This window comes from Archocentrus centrarchus, chromosome 19, assembly GCF_007364275.1.
Source record: "Archocentrus centrarchus isolate MPI-CPG fArcCen1 chromosome 19, fArcCen1, whole genome shotgun sequence".
Taxonomy (NCBI): Eukaryota; Metazoa; Chordata; class Actinopteri; order Cichliformes; family Cichlidae; genus Archocentrus; species Archocentrus centrarchus.
The window spans coordinates 6,970,563-6,985,121 of record NC_044364.1 but is presented as its reverse complement, the minus strand read 5'-3'; the positions used below and the strand labels follow the sequence as shown (position 1 = coordinate 6,985,121).

The following is a 14,559-nucleotide window of genomic DNA, read 5'->3' as shown; positions in this document are numbered from 1 at the left end:
CCGTCGCGGTGTCTCTTCCCCAAGCGAGTCTCCTCTGGGTGGTAGAACCACTTGACCCTGACCACCATACTGGAGCTCCATGACTCCCAGAGGCTCTCCACTCTGCCCACATAGGGCAGCTGGGGCCGGCCGGGTGACAGGAACACAGCGCAGTCCCCGACATGCACCGTCTCCTTGCCCCGCACAATGGCCTTGTAAAAAAGCTTGCGGGCTTTACCCTTCAGACCTCTCCTCTGTGAAGGAAAGAACAAAAAGCACTCAGTTGATTTATACGGTTTGGAGAGTTAGTTTCACCTCCCGCGCACACTACAGTGAGGTTCAATATGCTTTTTTATCAATCCAACACAATCTGTCCAAAAAACAGATTGTGTTGGAGACATGCTTGTTTTTTGTCCAAAAAACAAAAAACCCGCAGCTCAGTCAAGATCACTTCTTCTTTCAGTTTTCTATATTTGGCAACATGGCTCTGTTGCCAGGTGGAGAAAGCAGCAGTAAGGAGGAGGAGAATCAGTGGCATCAGTGATGAAGTCAAATACGACGTGAAAGGAGAAGATGAGGTGGAGATGGGTTGCAAGGTGGCTTGCAGATGCACAACAACTGTAGGTAGGCAAAAACAACTTAAATAGTATGCCCTCTATGAGATCTGTCAGCTGGATATGCAGAAAGTTTTCAACTAAACCATCAGCTGATGTGAGCTGGCTTCAAGATCAGCTAATCGGCCGTGATTACGCCCAGCCGTGGCCTGCTTGAATTAATGCTATGCTTGATTAACTCCATCTTTTCAGCTAGCATAGGAACACATACCTTTAGTGGGTGATTCCCAGCACCTAAAACTGACACCAATAATCTACTCTTCTCCGATAAGACAGCAATACTGAATCTCATGCACAAGTTGAGTAACATACCTATATTTCTGCTGCATCTTCTGATTTATTGGCACATACACACACCAGAGGGTCAGTTTCTTTTCAAGCTGCACGTCTCGGTCGACAGATGCAGTCGTGTTTACAAAGCAAACAGCGTGGCAGGATGAAAGATGAGAATGGCAGCGGTTGTTCAAAAGGCTTTGTTCTGTTATCTCGGGACTGCGACTTAATAAACTGGATAACAATTTCACAGATTAAGCACACCAACTAAGCTTGATTGCTAATGTGTACAAAGTCTGAAGCAGAATACGCAATGCCGAGATAGATTATATTTGATCATCACATTTACTGTGTGTAACTAAGGTATGACATGGCAGAAACTGGAGCAACAATCAGTAACCTACTTAAATCCAAGGACTTAAGTAAGGTTACTGATATCCAACAATTGTTACAAGACCCTGTTAGTCAATGATTGTTATTTGGTCTGCAATCAGTTACATTTGGTGGTGTGACTCTGGCCTTTCATTTGCACAAGGTCAAAATGCAGGAAGAGCAGCTCTAAGAGCACCCACAGAACTGAGCAAGCACCGGTGACGACAGACGTGACGTTGCAGTCAGAAACACAATGAACAACAGGAAATGCAGGAACCCAGGTGGAGGTGGGTTGCCACTGCACGTAGGATGCACAAACATGCGTGACCTCAGCCATCAACTTATGCTAGTTGGCACTGAGATCAGCTGAATTTTTAAAACCATATAAACAAGATAATATAGTTGCATAAAGAAAAAAAAAAAGGACTGAGTTAGGAGAATGTAATTTTTGTAAAACACTGATTACTCACCAGCAGCCATCTCTTAAACCAGGTCTTAAATACTGTAAAAACTGTCATATAATACAACACAAATTGTCTTACCTGTGTGGGATTGCCGGACCATTTCCAGAGCTGGCGTCCAGGCAGTAGGGGACCCATGTTGGACAGAGGCTCAGGTGAAGACATCCTCTGCTTCTTAGCTGTTGTTGGGTCCTTAGAGGCAGGATTCAGCTGCTGGTGCACAGCACTGCTTTGGTTCTGATGGTGGGTGCTGGGGCCTTCTTTCCTCTTTAGCTGGGTCTTAGCTGTGCTGCTGCTGTTACTCATCATTCCTTTCGATACATATTCCTTTCTGTCTTCTGCTCTGTCTGTTCTCATCTTTGAACTTGCAACGGCCATGCTGGCTTTGGCCACATAGCTGTGTGCTGGAGCTGAAGAAGACGGAGAGGAGTTGGAGGTGGCAAGATCAGGGCTCAGGAGATCCGAATTCATGCTCTGTCTATGCTTTTGTTTGTCCTGCTGGAGCAGTGCGCGGCGTAGCAGCACAGAGGAGGACTCTTCGTCAGAAGAGTAGGAGGAATCATTGTCCGAGGAACAGAGGGACGAAGAGGAGATGGAGCCGGAGGAGGAAGAAGAGGAGGAAGATGACGAGAAGCAGATGGAGTGGCGAGACAGAAAACGACCACCCCGATGGGATGAGACGGCTCTTCTTCTTGTTTCGGGGTCTTGACCGTCATCCTCATCATCCTCATCCAACTCGGAGTAAGAGCTTGGACAGTCGCTCGGGTAATCCAAACTGTAATCTCCACCTTGAACTCCAAGACCAGCTGAGAGAAGATCCTTTCTCAGATGTGGAACACCCTTTACAAGAGCTTTAGAGCGGGCCCCGGTACTGTCTCTTTCCCCTCCTCCCTTCTTGCCATCTTTCACCAGCAGGGAAGGTTGAATGTATCGCAGCGGTGCCCCTGCGGAGGCATGGCTCTTTCCTATTCTCGCTCCAGTCCCCCCAAGTCTAAGCAAGGCTTTGCCATTCTTTGTTTTAGGAGAAGTCACTCCTTCGTGGTCTAACTTCACGAGAAAGTGTTTTCTGTCACGTTCACTGACTGGCTTCCGGCTCCCAGCTGTCATAACCGTGGCGACAGCAGAAGAGCAAGAGGAAGACAAGGAGTCTCGGAGCCCCGTGGAGGCTACTGTGTTAACTGGTCGCCCAGATCCAGAATTTCCACTACTTCCAAAAGTAGAGTAGCCATTAGCAATGCTACTGAATGAGTCCACTTCAAAAGGAGAGCCAAAGATGCCTTTGACAGCGGTTGGTGAAGCCAAAGAGTGAGAGGAAGGCCGATGAAATAACCCCAAGTCTCGCTCTCGTATCTTTTTCTGGGTCTTACGCGACGTCCCATTGAAGAGAAAGAAATCCACTGGTGGTCTCTTCCTGGGCATGCACCAGTTCAGCACGGAGGAATTGCCTTTTGTTACGGGGTCTGTCACTGATGTCGGTGTACTGGCAGGCTTAGGCACCGAATGTATTTTCTTCGGTCTGCCAACTGAAAAAAGAAGCCAGCACCAGAGCGGAATTACTTTCAATAGAAAATTACAGGTCTAACGCGCAATCTGTGATTAATTGAGGAAGTGAGAGCTTTAGTGAAACTTAATATCTTCATGTCCTTCATCTTCACCTGGCCAGGTAGGTTTCATCATATCCATTATTCAAACTACAAGAAACCTGGTAAACCTGTCTCTCCTCCCAGTTTTACTGTCACTCTGACTTTGAGATGAGTTACATGTTTGTTGCTTAACTTTACAAAGCACGCCGATGACAATAAAATTCCAAATAATGTTTACACTTAGGCAAAGTGATAGGTGGCAAACTAGGAAAGTAAATGTATGAGTTTTCAGGTATTAAACCTGCACTCTGTGCAGACTGTCCTAAGCAATCTTAAACATTATAAAATTAACAGTACAATAGTGCAGCAAGTGTTGCTGGAAGAGTGATAAACAGTGAATAGAAGGAGTGAGAATGTCTGCTTTTGAGCAGTGCACCACATGTTTCCTTCTCTCCTACCTGGTCTTTTTTCCTGAGGCTTTCCTTCAGACTCATTGGCTGGTTTCTCTGCATCTTTCTTCTCCTGAGTGGAGCTTCGCCGACCTCGCCGACCAGGAGAGATCAAAAGTGCCGGAGAGGGTTCAGCACCTGACAGAAAACAGTTGATTTGGGATTTATTTCTGGATTACTTATGCACTACCTCTGTCCTTCTATCACTCCCATCATCAAAGCCACACTCACAGCGAATTTGGTATCCGGGGGGCAGAAGCCTGATGTTCACAAGGGAGATCCTTCCTCTGTCTCCATCATCAAACTCAACCATCACACTGCCCTCCTTCTCCTCCTCACCTGGACCTCCTATATCCCCAACACAGTAGAGAGGACATGAGTCACTGGGAAGATTAGTTTTCATGTGCAGACTGAGGCGACCGGTACGTCTAACTCACCTCGGTGGACATAGCCAGGGTAGAGGCAGCGGGAGCGCTCGCTCCAGTAGGCACACACTCGCGTCCCTGCTGTTAGGATCGCCTCGGTCTGGGGCCGCACATCCAGCACCTGGAAAAAACAAAAACAGAATTGCAAAACTTTTCAGTAAAAGGCAGCGCAGTTAACCACCACAATACTGCAAATGTTACAGCAGTTAAGGGATCTCACTTACTGCTTCCTGTAGCAGCTGCTCCAGCGAGTATATCCTGGGGCGATTCCCGCGTTCCCCTTCGATGACAACACTAAATCTAAGAAGAATGAAAATTGCGGGGGGGGGGGGGGGGGGGTGAATGAAAAAAATAAAATTCTTCCAAAACCAAACCAAACTGTAATTTTTAATTTGTGAGTTACAATTTTAGCAGAATTTTTATTGTTACATTTCAAAGCTGTCTTCTGAGGGGAAAATCAAAATGAGGGTTTCGTTCAACGGCTTTGAAGGTATCTCAGCTTTTTGTTTGTCAGGATTCTCACAGCTGCCGGGCATTTAACTAAGCAAGGTTTTCAAATATTTTGAATATCAGAGTCATGCAAAATGCATTTTTAGTAATAAACTCAACAGTTTTCCCCTCCCCCAAAAATACTAAAGCTCTTGTAATTAATAAATAATTTATCAACCCCTCGAATAAAGCTGCATTGGTGAGGTGGTCCATGTCTGTTAAAAAAAAGTGGAAATCCCTGAAGTGTTTTTATAGATTTCATATCTGGGACAGCAGGGAAGTGCGGTCTTACATGTCAGGCAGGTCCAGAGTTTGGACACAGGCGGCATACAGCAGCTCATCCTCCTTGGAGATCAGGATCTTCAGTCCATCTACCAACATCTCTTTACTTAACACACAGTTTGGCAGGGCTATGGAGGGAGGGGAGAGCGGAAAGATGAATCAATCCAGAAGTGAAAAGGTGAGACATGCATAATTTGTGCTGTGTGAAGTGAGGAGGAGGGACAGTGGGGCAGCATTTGTGTGTGAAAAGAACACATGATTTGAAAACCTGTGTAATCATAAGTTATATGTCCGTGTTTAAGCTTACCAGGTATTCTGGAAGGCATGTTGGGAGGAAGATGGACCAGCAGCTTTTTTGCCTCCTCCTCTTCATCCTCCTCTCCCTCAGAGAAGCTGCTCTCCTCATCCAAGCGAAAGCCGTCGTCAGCTGCAAAGCTCTGCAGAAGCCTGCTCACAGCATAACCCTTTTCCTAAAAGAGAAACGGGGACACGACATCAGCGGTCAGAAAGCAGGACGTGGTGTCACTTCGCCATATGCGCAAACTAATCATCGGTACACAGGCGGCTGCAGAGGACTGACAAAAGTAACAAGTTTCAGTCTGATGTAACTGATGTGGTGAATACATCAGTGGAATGTAACCACAGGTGCCAGTGTTTCTTGCAATGCGATACTTTAATTAAGCCTCGAGGTTATTGTTGGTCGTTTTGTGTTTCTTTGGTTTTTCTTCCTTTTTTTTTTTTTGGTGGGGTGGGGGATGGTTTGCATTTGCCATTGTTTGCTTGAAGGTGCGCAGGCAGGACTTCAGCTTATCGCCGAAGGACGCTTGACTTCAGGTGGATTTTCTCACCATCACATGCATAAACAAACACACACCAGATACTACCCATCTCCAGACTGGTTTAGGCTAGTTTATCCAAAGATGACAGATGACTGATGAAGAAAAGTCAGCTCGCCCAACAGGTTTCTGCTTGTATTTAGCCTTTCCAAAGAAGAAGAGTTCATAATATTCAGTGTCAGTGTGTGTGTGTGTGTGTGTGTGTGTGTGTGTGTGTGTGTGTGTGTGTGTGTGTGTTTTTGTGCATGTGTTAAGTTTTCCACATCAAGAGACCATATATTTTATCAACAGAAGTTTCGTCACCAGAGGGCATGGGGGACTATTTCCCTTTAATGCAGGTGATGTGTGTGTGAGTGAGTGAGTGTGTGTGCCAGCATGGATGGGTGTGTGTAGCGTTAAGGCCAGTGATTATCTTTATATTTCTCTGTTTGGTTTGGAGTTATGTGTTTTGGGGCATTCCCTTGCGATGACTCAAAGGCTAAAGCAACCTGAGGGCATCTCACATTAAAGCGAATGCGGGTGTCTCGACAACCGCTGCTTGCGCAGATAAAGCGAGGCCAGTGCTTTGTTAGCACAGCCAGCACGCCTGCAAACGTACACCTATAATGAGAGCAAACGATACATTTGACAAAGTGACTGATTTATAGCTGATGTTAAGCATCTAACCATACGGGAGCAGGAGCGATTGGTAGCTGCTGTCAGCGTTAATCGACAGGATTTTCAGACTTCCTGGCAGGGTGTGGCTCACACCTAAATGAGCAAGGAGTGAACTTGTGGCAAAGGCTTTTCCTAATTCCTCCAAGCTTCTCTCTTTCTCAGCTTTACTTTGCATGCAACAGGAGGCCAAAGGGAGTAACCTTCTCTGAGTCATCTTTGCTTTTACTCACAGTAACCCCTTCCCCTTCCTTTTTGTTTCTCAAAAAAACATGTCTTTAATTGCTCAGTTTAAGATAAAAAAAAAAACAGCATAACTTTCTTACAGCTCTGTTTTACAGTGACACGCCACACTTCTAAAACTGGCAATTGTATCTCACCTTTCCCTTCTTAATTTCTATTTCTGTGTGTGAATGATGAGTTGGAAAAACTGCAGAGCACATAAACTCTGTCTCTCTTAAATAGACCAACTTTGGGAGAGCGTTTAATTGTACTGCTCACTGGGCATAATATTAACTCCAAATATTGTAAGATTTCTTTCTAAGCGTGGTTCTTATTCTTTGCAAAACAGCAAATGATGAATGTCATCAGCAACAGTCATGCAAAGAAAATTATAAAACGTTTCTGAAGTGCTGTTTTTTGGTCTCTCTTCTCTGATCGTTTACACAGAGGTGCACAGGTGAAACCCAAGGTGCGAATCTCAGTTTACACGTCGCTATCTAATCTCTCACCTTTCCACGAAAGCCCTGTCCTGCAGAGGCCTTCTTCTCCTCTTCCTTGCTGATCCTCCTTGCCTCAGTCAGAGCTCTGTGGCTTTCATAGCTGTCTCCAAAACTGCAGCCCACTGGCAACACGCCCCAGCTGAGCAGAGATGCTCTGTTGGTGCCCAGGTGATCCAAACGACCCCTCTCTGCCTTGGCGAGGCTCGGCCTCATGGGCGCTCTCCTTTGGTCTGTACTGGGTAAGCTCCCCATGCCTAAGCGTGAAGAAGAAATTTCATGTAAATTAAAGATAAAATGTAAAAACTGTGAGATGGATTTGATATGATAAGAGGTTTTGGCTCTTTGTGACAAAGGAAAAAATTGTATAACCACAGAAACATGAGCATGGAGGGGAGAGGGGAGGATACAACATGCAAAATAGGTTGTAAAGCTTCAGCTGTTAGGGCATCTGAAGGGAAAATATTCTCCTGGATTAAGGAGCAACATTACAATTTGCATGACAATTAATACCCCAAAACTAATTAAGTGAAAGGTCCAACCTGTTGACTCATGAGGGGAAAGTTACTGTCAGTTATTGCTGTTGCTGTCATAATGTGCTACAATCTAGTGTGTGCCTTTTCATTAATGCAGCTGCACGCAATTCAGATGGGTCCCATGATATGTAAATGTTACTACGCCTGACCTGCGTAGTGTCTATTCACGGAATTTTTTTTCGGAAAAGTGGCCATTCAGAAATAAACACAACTAGTTCAGACAAAGGACGGGAAGAAATCTGTCTCCTGCAAATCTAAAGATATGTATAAACATCTCACCAGGAGGTCCTGGTCTCTTACTCCTGGCTTTCTGGTTTGTTTGTAGCTTGGAGGACTGTGATGAAAAAGATATGCTCCCAGCAGGGTTTGCAGGAGCCTCTTTAGAGGATGAGCTAATCTTGATGTCATCGGCTCCATCTTCGCTGTCATAGCTGGCGTCTTCCTCTGTGAAATCACAACATCAGTATGATAGTCAGAGCGCTTCAAGTCATTTATATGTAAACTCTGTTAACAGCCAAGGACTCATTCGACGAGATGTACTGACAGCAAGCTTTCGAGATTCCTTAGCATTTGGAACAATTCACAAGCCTGCCGCTAAACGCGCCCATGGTTAAATGCCAAGCAAGTAACATTTCTCAGAGGGTTTATAAAGTGGGAAATTTTTTTCACATAGCGACTCTCAAGGAGCAAACATTCTTTAATGGCTAAACAATAATGCACGGCTTGTTACTTAACTGCAGTGGCAGGGCGCAAATGTTGACATGCATGCAGTGCTGCGTGCATACACACACACACACACACACAGATTGTTAATGGCAGCTGTGTGTCACTGGCTGCAGGGGTCGGGTTGGGTGTTGACACATCTGACACGCTTGTCACTTAGACGGCATTCTCTTCAACACTCTGCCTGACACACACACACACACACACACAAACACTGGCAAGCACACATGCACACACACTCACTGAACCACTAATTCTTGGTGCCATCAAGGCCACGGGGTCAGTGAAATTCGAGTCTTTTCGACCATGTTATGTTGGTTTCATATCAGACCTTCCTCTCCGGTGAAAAGTTAAAAGTCAGGATGGGCGTTACTGCGTATCATCAGCTCGAGGCATTTCAATGTGGCCATTTTCACAAGGTTGGGGAGGTTAAGGAGAAATGGGAGGAGCTGGGTGTGACATTCTGAACGGGGCCAGGGCAGGCTCGCATTACCATATGCCGATGAGGGCAGGGGCGGCAGTGTCACATGCCGGTTGCAAGTCGTTAACTGTTTTAACAGTGTGACAGACGAGCTGGGAAGTGAGAGGACACCCCTGATGACGGCGGACATCTCACTCTCAGATGCTTTGTGTGCACACACACACAAACACGCACGCACGCACGCACAAACACAGTCTCATAGCGAAATCTCACAAGATCTGGTCCATGTCCTTAGACCCACACTCCAAATAAGCGCCACTTGACTCATATGTGAAACTGCCAATGAACTCTCCCCAAGCTTATGAGGCTTTGTAGTTGTGTCAGAAAGCTCTTATCAGCAAAACGTGTTTTTAAATGACCAAAAAAGGCCGGAGAATTTTTATGGCTGAAGCATCAACTGCAGGATCCTTCTTTGGTTAATTGGCAGCCTATGTGTTAAGAAAAATCTTGTGCAGCAACTCACCGTGCTCTGAGCTTTCACTATCGCTCTTCTCTCCGTGTGCTTCATGTTTCTCAGCGGCCCGGCTGTCCTTGTGGTGGCTTCTGCTTGGGTTGATGTCCATCGGTGCTTTGGGCTTTCGCCCTCTCTTCCTCTTCACGGTCTGAGTGGCTGCCTGGTCCTGCTGCAGGTCTGAAAGATCAACAGAAAGGGGAGAGTTCAGTTTGAAGGTGCTATCTAGCAAACAACAAGTGTTATTATGTATGCTCCCTTTCTTCACCTTTTCCTCCTTGTCTGCAGTGACTCTTGGAGGCGTTTTTCTCGCTACTGTGCAGCATGTCTCTTGACTGCAGACCACGCTGGGCTGCAGCTTTCTGCTTCAGCTGGGTCACCCGCCTGGCCAGCCTGGAGCTCAGGGCGCTGGGCCGACCTCTGTGCTTACAACGAGCTTTCATCTGTAGTCAAGGAACAGCTAATTATTGACTCATTTCTTTCTGCTAATTGAAACATCCAGGAAAGAACAGGAGCAGCAGGAAATGGTTCTCAGTGTGCAGGTGTCTGTGTGTGTCTGTGTGTGGATAAACCACAAGAAACAGCGCGTTGCTGACCTGTGCAGTGCTGAGGCTTTTGAAGTTGTGATTGGACATTGGATTCCTGGCTTTTTCCTCCAGTACATTCAGTCCAGCCCTGAAAAAAAATAAAAACACAGCAGACACACACAAAAATGAGAATTTATCCTACATAAAACAGATCAGAGAATCAGCCTGATCACACACTTCTTCTCTCTCAACGATGATATTCTCTGTATCTCTGCTTTTTTTTTTTTTTTTTCTCTTTGCTCTTTTCTTCCTAGCTTCACTTCCATCTGCGTTGGGCTCACTCATTGTCTCGCTCTCTTCCCACTCATCTTGTCTGTCTCATAACTTTGATGAGGTAAGAGACAGCCTTGGCACAGTCTGATGGCAAACACAGACATATTCGGCGGCCACGTGAATATGAAACTCAGTCGAATCACCATATAAAAGGGTAAGAATTATCTGTCGCGAAGAGAGCGGAGAAGAGGGAGAGAGAGAGAGAGACAGTGGGAGGAGGAGGAGAATAGTTGAGGGGGAAGGGAAAGAGACAGAGAGAGAAATGAAGCAGTCTCGGGGGAGTCTGTCCGTTGACCGAAGCTTCAGGGCTCAATCGATAAACACTAACCTCTATTGAACACTACTCCTCCCTTCCTCTCTCTCCCTCTCTCTGTCCTTCCTTCATTGCCTGCATGCTCTCTCGCACCACAGGCAGTCAACACACACACACTTGCACACACACAGTTAGCAGCTGGTGTCTGAGGCAGGTGAATCCTATATTCCCAGAGAGGGAAGGTTTGGCTCTCAGCATCTCTGCTCCCAGGAGAGGAGGAGAGGAGAGGAGAGGAAGATTCTAACTATCCAGATCACCTCTATCTGTTTCATTCCCCTGAACGACTGACCATTCACCCCAGACTCAGTCGCATTAGTGTTTGGAAGTACACGACTGGCCTGCACAAAACAACAAGGTGATTGGTGGGCGCTTTAAAACATCTTTAATGCGCAACCAACTATATTTTTATAACTTTAGAGGCCTGATCACTTCAAGAGCAACTGCCAAGAGGTAAGAAGATAAGCTAGATTTAGCTATTATATCGAGAGAAACAGTCAGTTGAGTTTAGGAGAGCCACCATTCTTCATTTCTCTTTCTTTTAGGTTTATTTCTCTCCCCCCAACTCTCATTAGAAGATGAAAGCATAAACAAATGATAGTTGCTTGTTAATAGCAACAGAAATGCTGCTCAGGCTCGGAGCATCCAGCTCTACTAATTAAGCAAGTTCTGTGTGTGTGTGTGTGTGTGTGTGTGTGTGTGTGTGTAGTGCACTGGCATGTATGACTAAAGGCTTTCATTGTCATTTTCATTAGCGCTTTCTAATCATGGTAACCGTGACAAACCTTGAGTTTCTCTAATCATTTTATCAAGGCGAGGGGTGCACAAGCTAACAGAGGTGGAGCATCATGAGAAAACACATTTATCACTGCTGAATCCCGGCTGCGCGCGAGCGAGGAGCGTGCGCGCGCCTGCGCAGGAATGCACGTCGGCGTGAAAGTTTGCATGTGTGAGGTGTTAAATAATGGGCTGTTGTGCGTTGCAGCTGGTGGGGGTGGTGTTGAGTCATTTATCACTGTAATAACTGTACATCAGAACTTTGTCCGGCCGTATTAATATATGCTGGAGGTTCACATGAAATCAGGACATAATCAATACAAGTGATAAATATGATTAAAAGTGATTAATGGTGATTAATGAAGCCCTCATCTCCATTACCTTCTCTCATTAAAAATCACACCCAGCTTACAGCTTCCATCACATAATCCCCTTCGTGTGTGTGTGTGTGTGTGCGTGTGCGCATCAGTGTGTGTGTGTATGAGCAGCTCCTTCCAGTGCCCAATCAAGCAAATCATCAGCTAGAGAGCATTCGAATCAATTCAGCTGAAGAAGAACTTCTTGAAAATCAACCATGCCTTTCACTAAAAACACAAACAGAAATCAGGATGAATGAGCTGGGCTTGCCAATCACACTGATTATACTGACGCAATATCAGAGGACTGACCTGAGTCTTTTGGAGCTCTCTACAGCAGCTGGGCTGGGGGTGGACTTGCGCTTACGGGGGCGGCCAGGCCCCCGGCGAGCAGGGCTTCGAGATGTCTCCTCTTTCCTGCAGGGAGGAAGAAGGAGGAGGAGGAGTGGTACGGAGAGGGAGATTAAAGATGCAGTCAAGACAGCGGGAGAAATCAGGAAGAGGCTCGTATCGGCTACAGGTCAAACTGCATTAAATATGAGCAGGCAGCGAGTCCTGATAAATCAGGAGGATGCAGCATGAAAGCAGAATAGTGAATATTGGAATGCACAATTCAGACTAGACAAAAAGAAGTGCATTTGTGTGTGCGTGTGTGTGTTGTCTCTGCTCACTGGTGGTCGTGTTTCCTCTGTAGTTTGGCCAGTTCTCTCTGTTTTTCTTTGTAGCGGCGCTGTAGCTCAGCCAGCTGGACACGCATGGCCAGCTCCTCCCCTCCCATGGTCTCCATGGAGCCCTTCACTGGGCACACCTGACACATACACAAACACGGACACACATGCACACAAAGCAGAGGAATTTAAATGCTGAACACCAACTTTAGCACAGCAGTCACTTGATATGTAGCCAGCTTGTGTTTGGCCAGCTTGCTGAGGACTTTCCTGTAACCAAAAGCTCACACATTTGTGTAAAGCAGTTAATTTTAGCAAATCAACAACTTCTGCTCTTACTGGCAGATTTCTGGGGGACTGATGTAGCTCCCTAGACACTTTCATGTCCCAAATAGCAAATATTAACACAAGTAAAATCAATCTTTTAGTCATAAACGTGTTATTCTGAGTAGTTATGTAATAATCTGTAGGATAAATGGGCATTTATTTAAGTTTCCAGGATACAGAATTGGGTGCAGCCAGATCTTGTTTTAAGGTTTCTGCATTTCAGAGAGCAGAAATGTAAAGATCTACCACACAGCAAGCACTCGTGTCATCTTCCCTTCAATATTATAAAAAATGTGAACATTTTTCAGTTTTAACTTCAACACAAATTACATAAATTTTTTTTGTTTAAATTTAACTGGCTATAGATTTGATTTTATCACCCATAAGTTTTACCCAGTTTTTCAGTGAACACACAGTGCACAGTTTATTGGTCAGTCCACACTCTGCTTTTAGCTCTGTTGTTTCTTATGATACCTTATATTTATTGTGCCCTGTGTTCAGTTGGTACGCTACACAACACATTAATTTTATGGTGTAATTTTCCAACATTTATCATGTAACTCCTCTGGATTTATGGTGTAATTTTATTGTATGGATCAGTGCATGTAAAATACCCATCGATTCCCACCAGTACTTAAAAGTAGGTACAGGGAAATAAGGGAGTAACAGGATTTTTTTTTTTTTTTTAAGACAGTGTAAATAAATTATACTGTAAATAGTTTAGGAAATACCAGGTATCTATAGAGTACTGGAAAAAAAAGAGCCAAATCAAACTACGTGTCAGTTGTTCATTACTCCAATGAGCCACATTTTTAGCATGAATGATTTACGTCTCCATGCATAAACACAAAACACACTCCTGCCTCACCGGCTCGTGTCGAGGCGTCCAGCTGCACTTCCTGCGCAGGTTGAGCCTCTTTCTGATTGGACACTGCTGGTCAACAGCGGCGTCCACATCTGTGGCCCCTCCTCCTCCCATTTCCAGGGCGCGGGCAGCTGCCAGCGTTGCCAGACTGTGGAGGTCAAAGGTCAGCCCGTCTTCACCTGCACAGAGACGGATTGTTTCGATTTAGATTGGTACATCACACAGCGGCTGACACCTGGTTATAAAGCACGCCGTGTGTTGAAGGGATTTATTTCTCGAGCGATGAAACCGCGTCTTGAAAAGTGGTGATATTTATGATATTAGCTGTGTAGTTTATTTGATGTATACTGGTGTTCATGCCTAATCGTACACACAGACACACACACACATGTGAGGGGGAGCGGTGGAGAACGATCTCTACATCTGTCACTGTCATTAACTCTGTCATTGTCACAGCAGCGGCGGATGAAACGGAATATTCATGAGACAGTCCACACACATTCGCGCGCACACACACACACACGTATGCAAATAAAACACACTCATTTGGAATATACACAGGCACCTACAGCATTTTTGCTGAGCTACGCAGACATGGGCAAACTGCATGAGGCTACGTGAAGGAGAATTGGAGAGATGTGTGGTAAGAGGAGGAGGAGAAGGACTGTGCGATGCGGTGAGAAGAAGGGAGGGAGGGATGGGGAGTAAAGGGGAGGAGAAGCAATAAGAGGCAAAGTGTTTATTGAGCTATCTATTTATTCTCCTACATCTCCTCATTATGGACATGGACAGAATCCAATTTCCCCTTAGAGAAGAAGATGAGGAGAGAAAAGGAGGAGACAAGGAAAGGAGAAAAGAGGAGAGGATTTCCTGGTTCACTCACACTGTGCACTGGAGCTGCAAGGCCTATTCACTGACACCTGACATCATTAAGACCTGTGTGTGTGTGTGTGTGTGTGTGTGTGTGTGTGTGTGTGTGTGTGTGTGTGTGTGTGTGTGTGAATGGAAGACGGAGACAGAAACACGGCAAACAGCGGCGAAAGAAAGGGGGGCAGGAAGGATGGAGTCT

General features: G+C 45.5%; 1 protein-coding gene across 1 annotated transcript in view; it reads right to left on the bottom strand.

Annotated features, from left to right (window-relative positions):
• bahcc1b (BAH domain and coiled-coil containing 1b) overlaps positions 1-14,559 on the bottom strand; it is a 34,927-nt gene that overhangs the window by 4,315 nt on the left and 16,053 nt on the right. Inside the window, exons 11-26 of the mRNA XM_030755214.1 lie at positions 13,494-13,669; positions 12,302-12,438; positions 11,943-12,047; positions 9,924-10,002; positions 9,596-9,770; positions 9,340-9,507; positions 7,952-8,116; positions 7,149-7,393; positions 5,235-5,397; positions 4,938-5,055; positions 4,381-4,456; positions 4,169-4,277; positions 3,963-4,079; positions 3,741-3,869; positions 1,781-3,222; positions 8-233 (exon numbers count right to left, since the gene is read on the bottom strand). Of these exons, the coding sequence (XP_030611074.1) occupies positions 8-233; positions 1,781-3,222; positions 3,741-3,869; positions 3,963-4,079; positions 4,169-4,277; positions 4,381-4,456; positions 4,938-5,055; positions 5,235-5,397; positions 7,149-7,393; positions 7,952-8,116; positions 9,340-9,507; positions 9,596-9,770; positions 9,924-10,002; positions 11,943-12,047; positions 12,302-12,438; positions 13,494-13,669 (3,630 nt within the window). The remainder of the gene's footprint in view (positions 1-7; positions 234-1,780; positions 3,223-3,740; positions 3,870-3,962; positions 4,080-4,168; positions 4,278-4,380; positions 4,457-4,937; positions 5,056-5,234; positions 5,398-7,148; positions 7,394-7,951; positions 8,117-9,339; positions 9,508-9,595; positions 9,771-9,923; positions 10,003-11,942; positions 12,048-12,301; positions 12,439-13,493; positions 13,670-14,559) is intronic.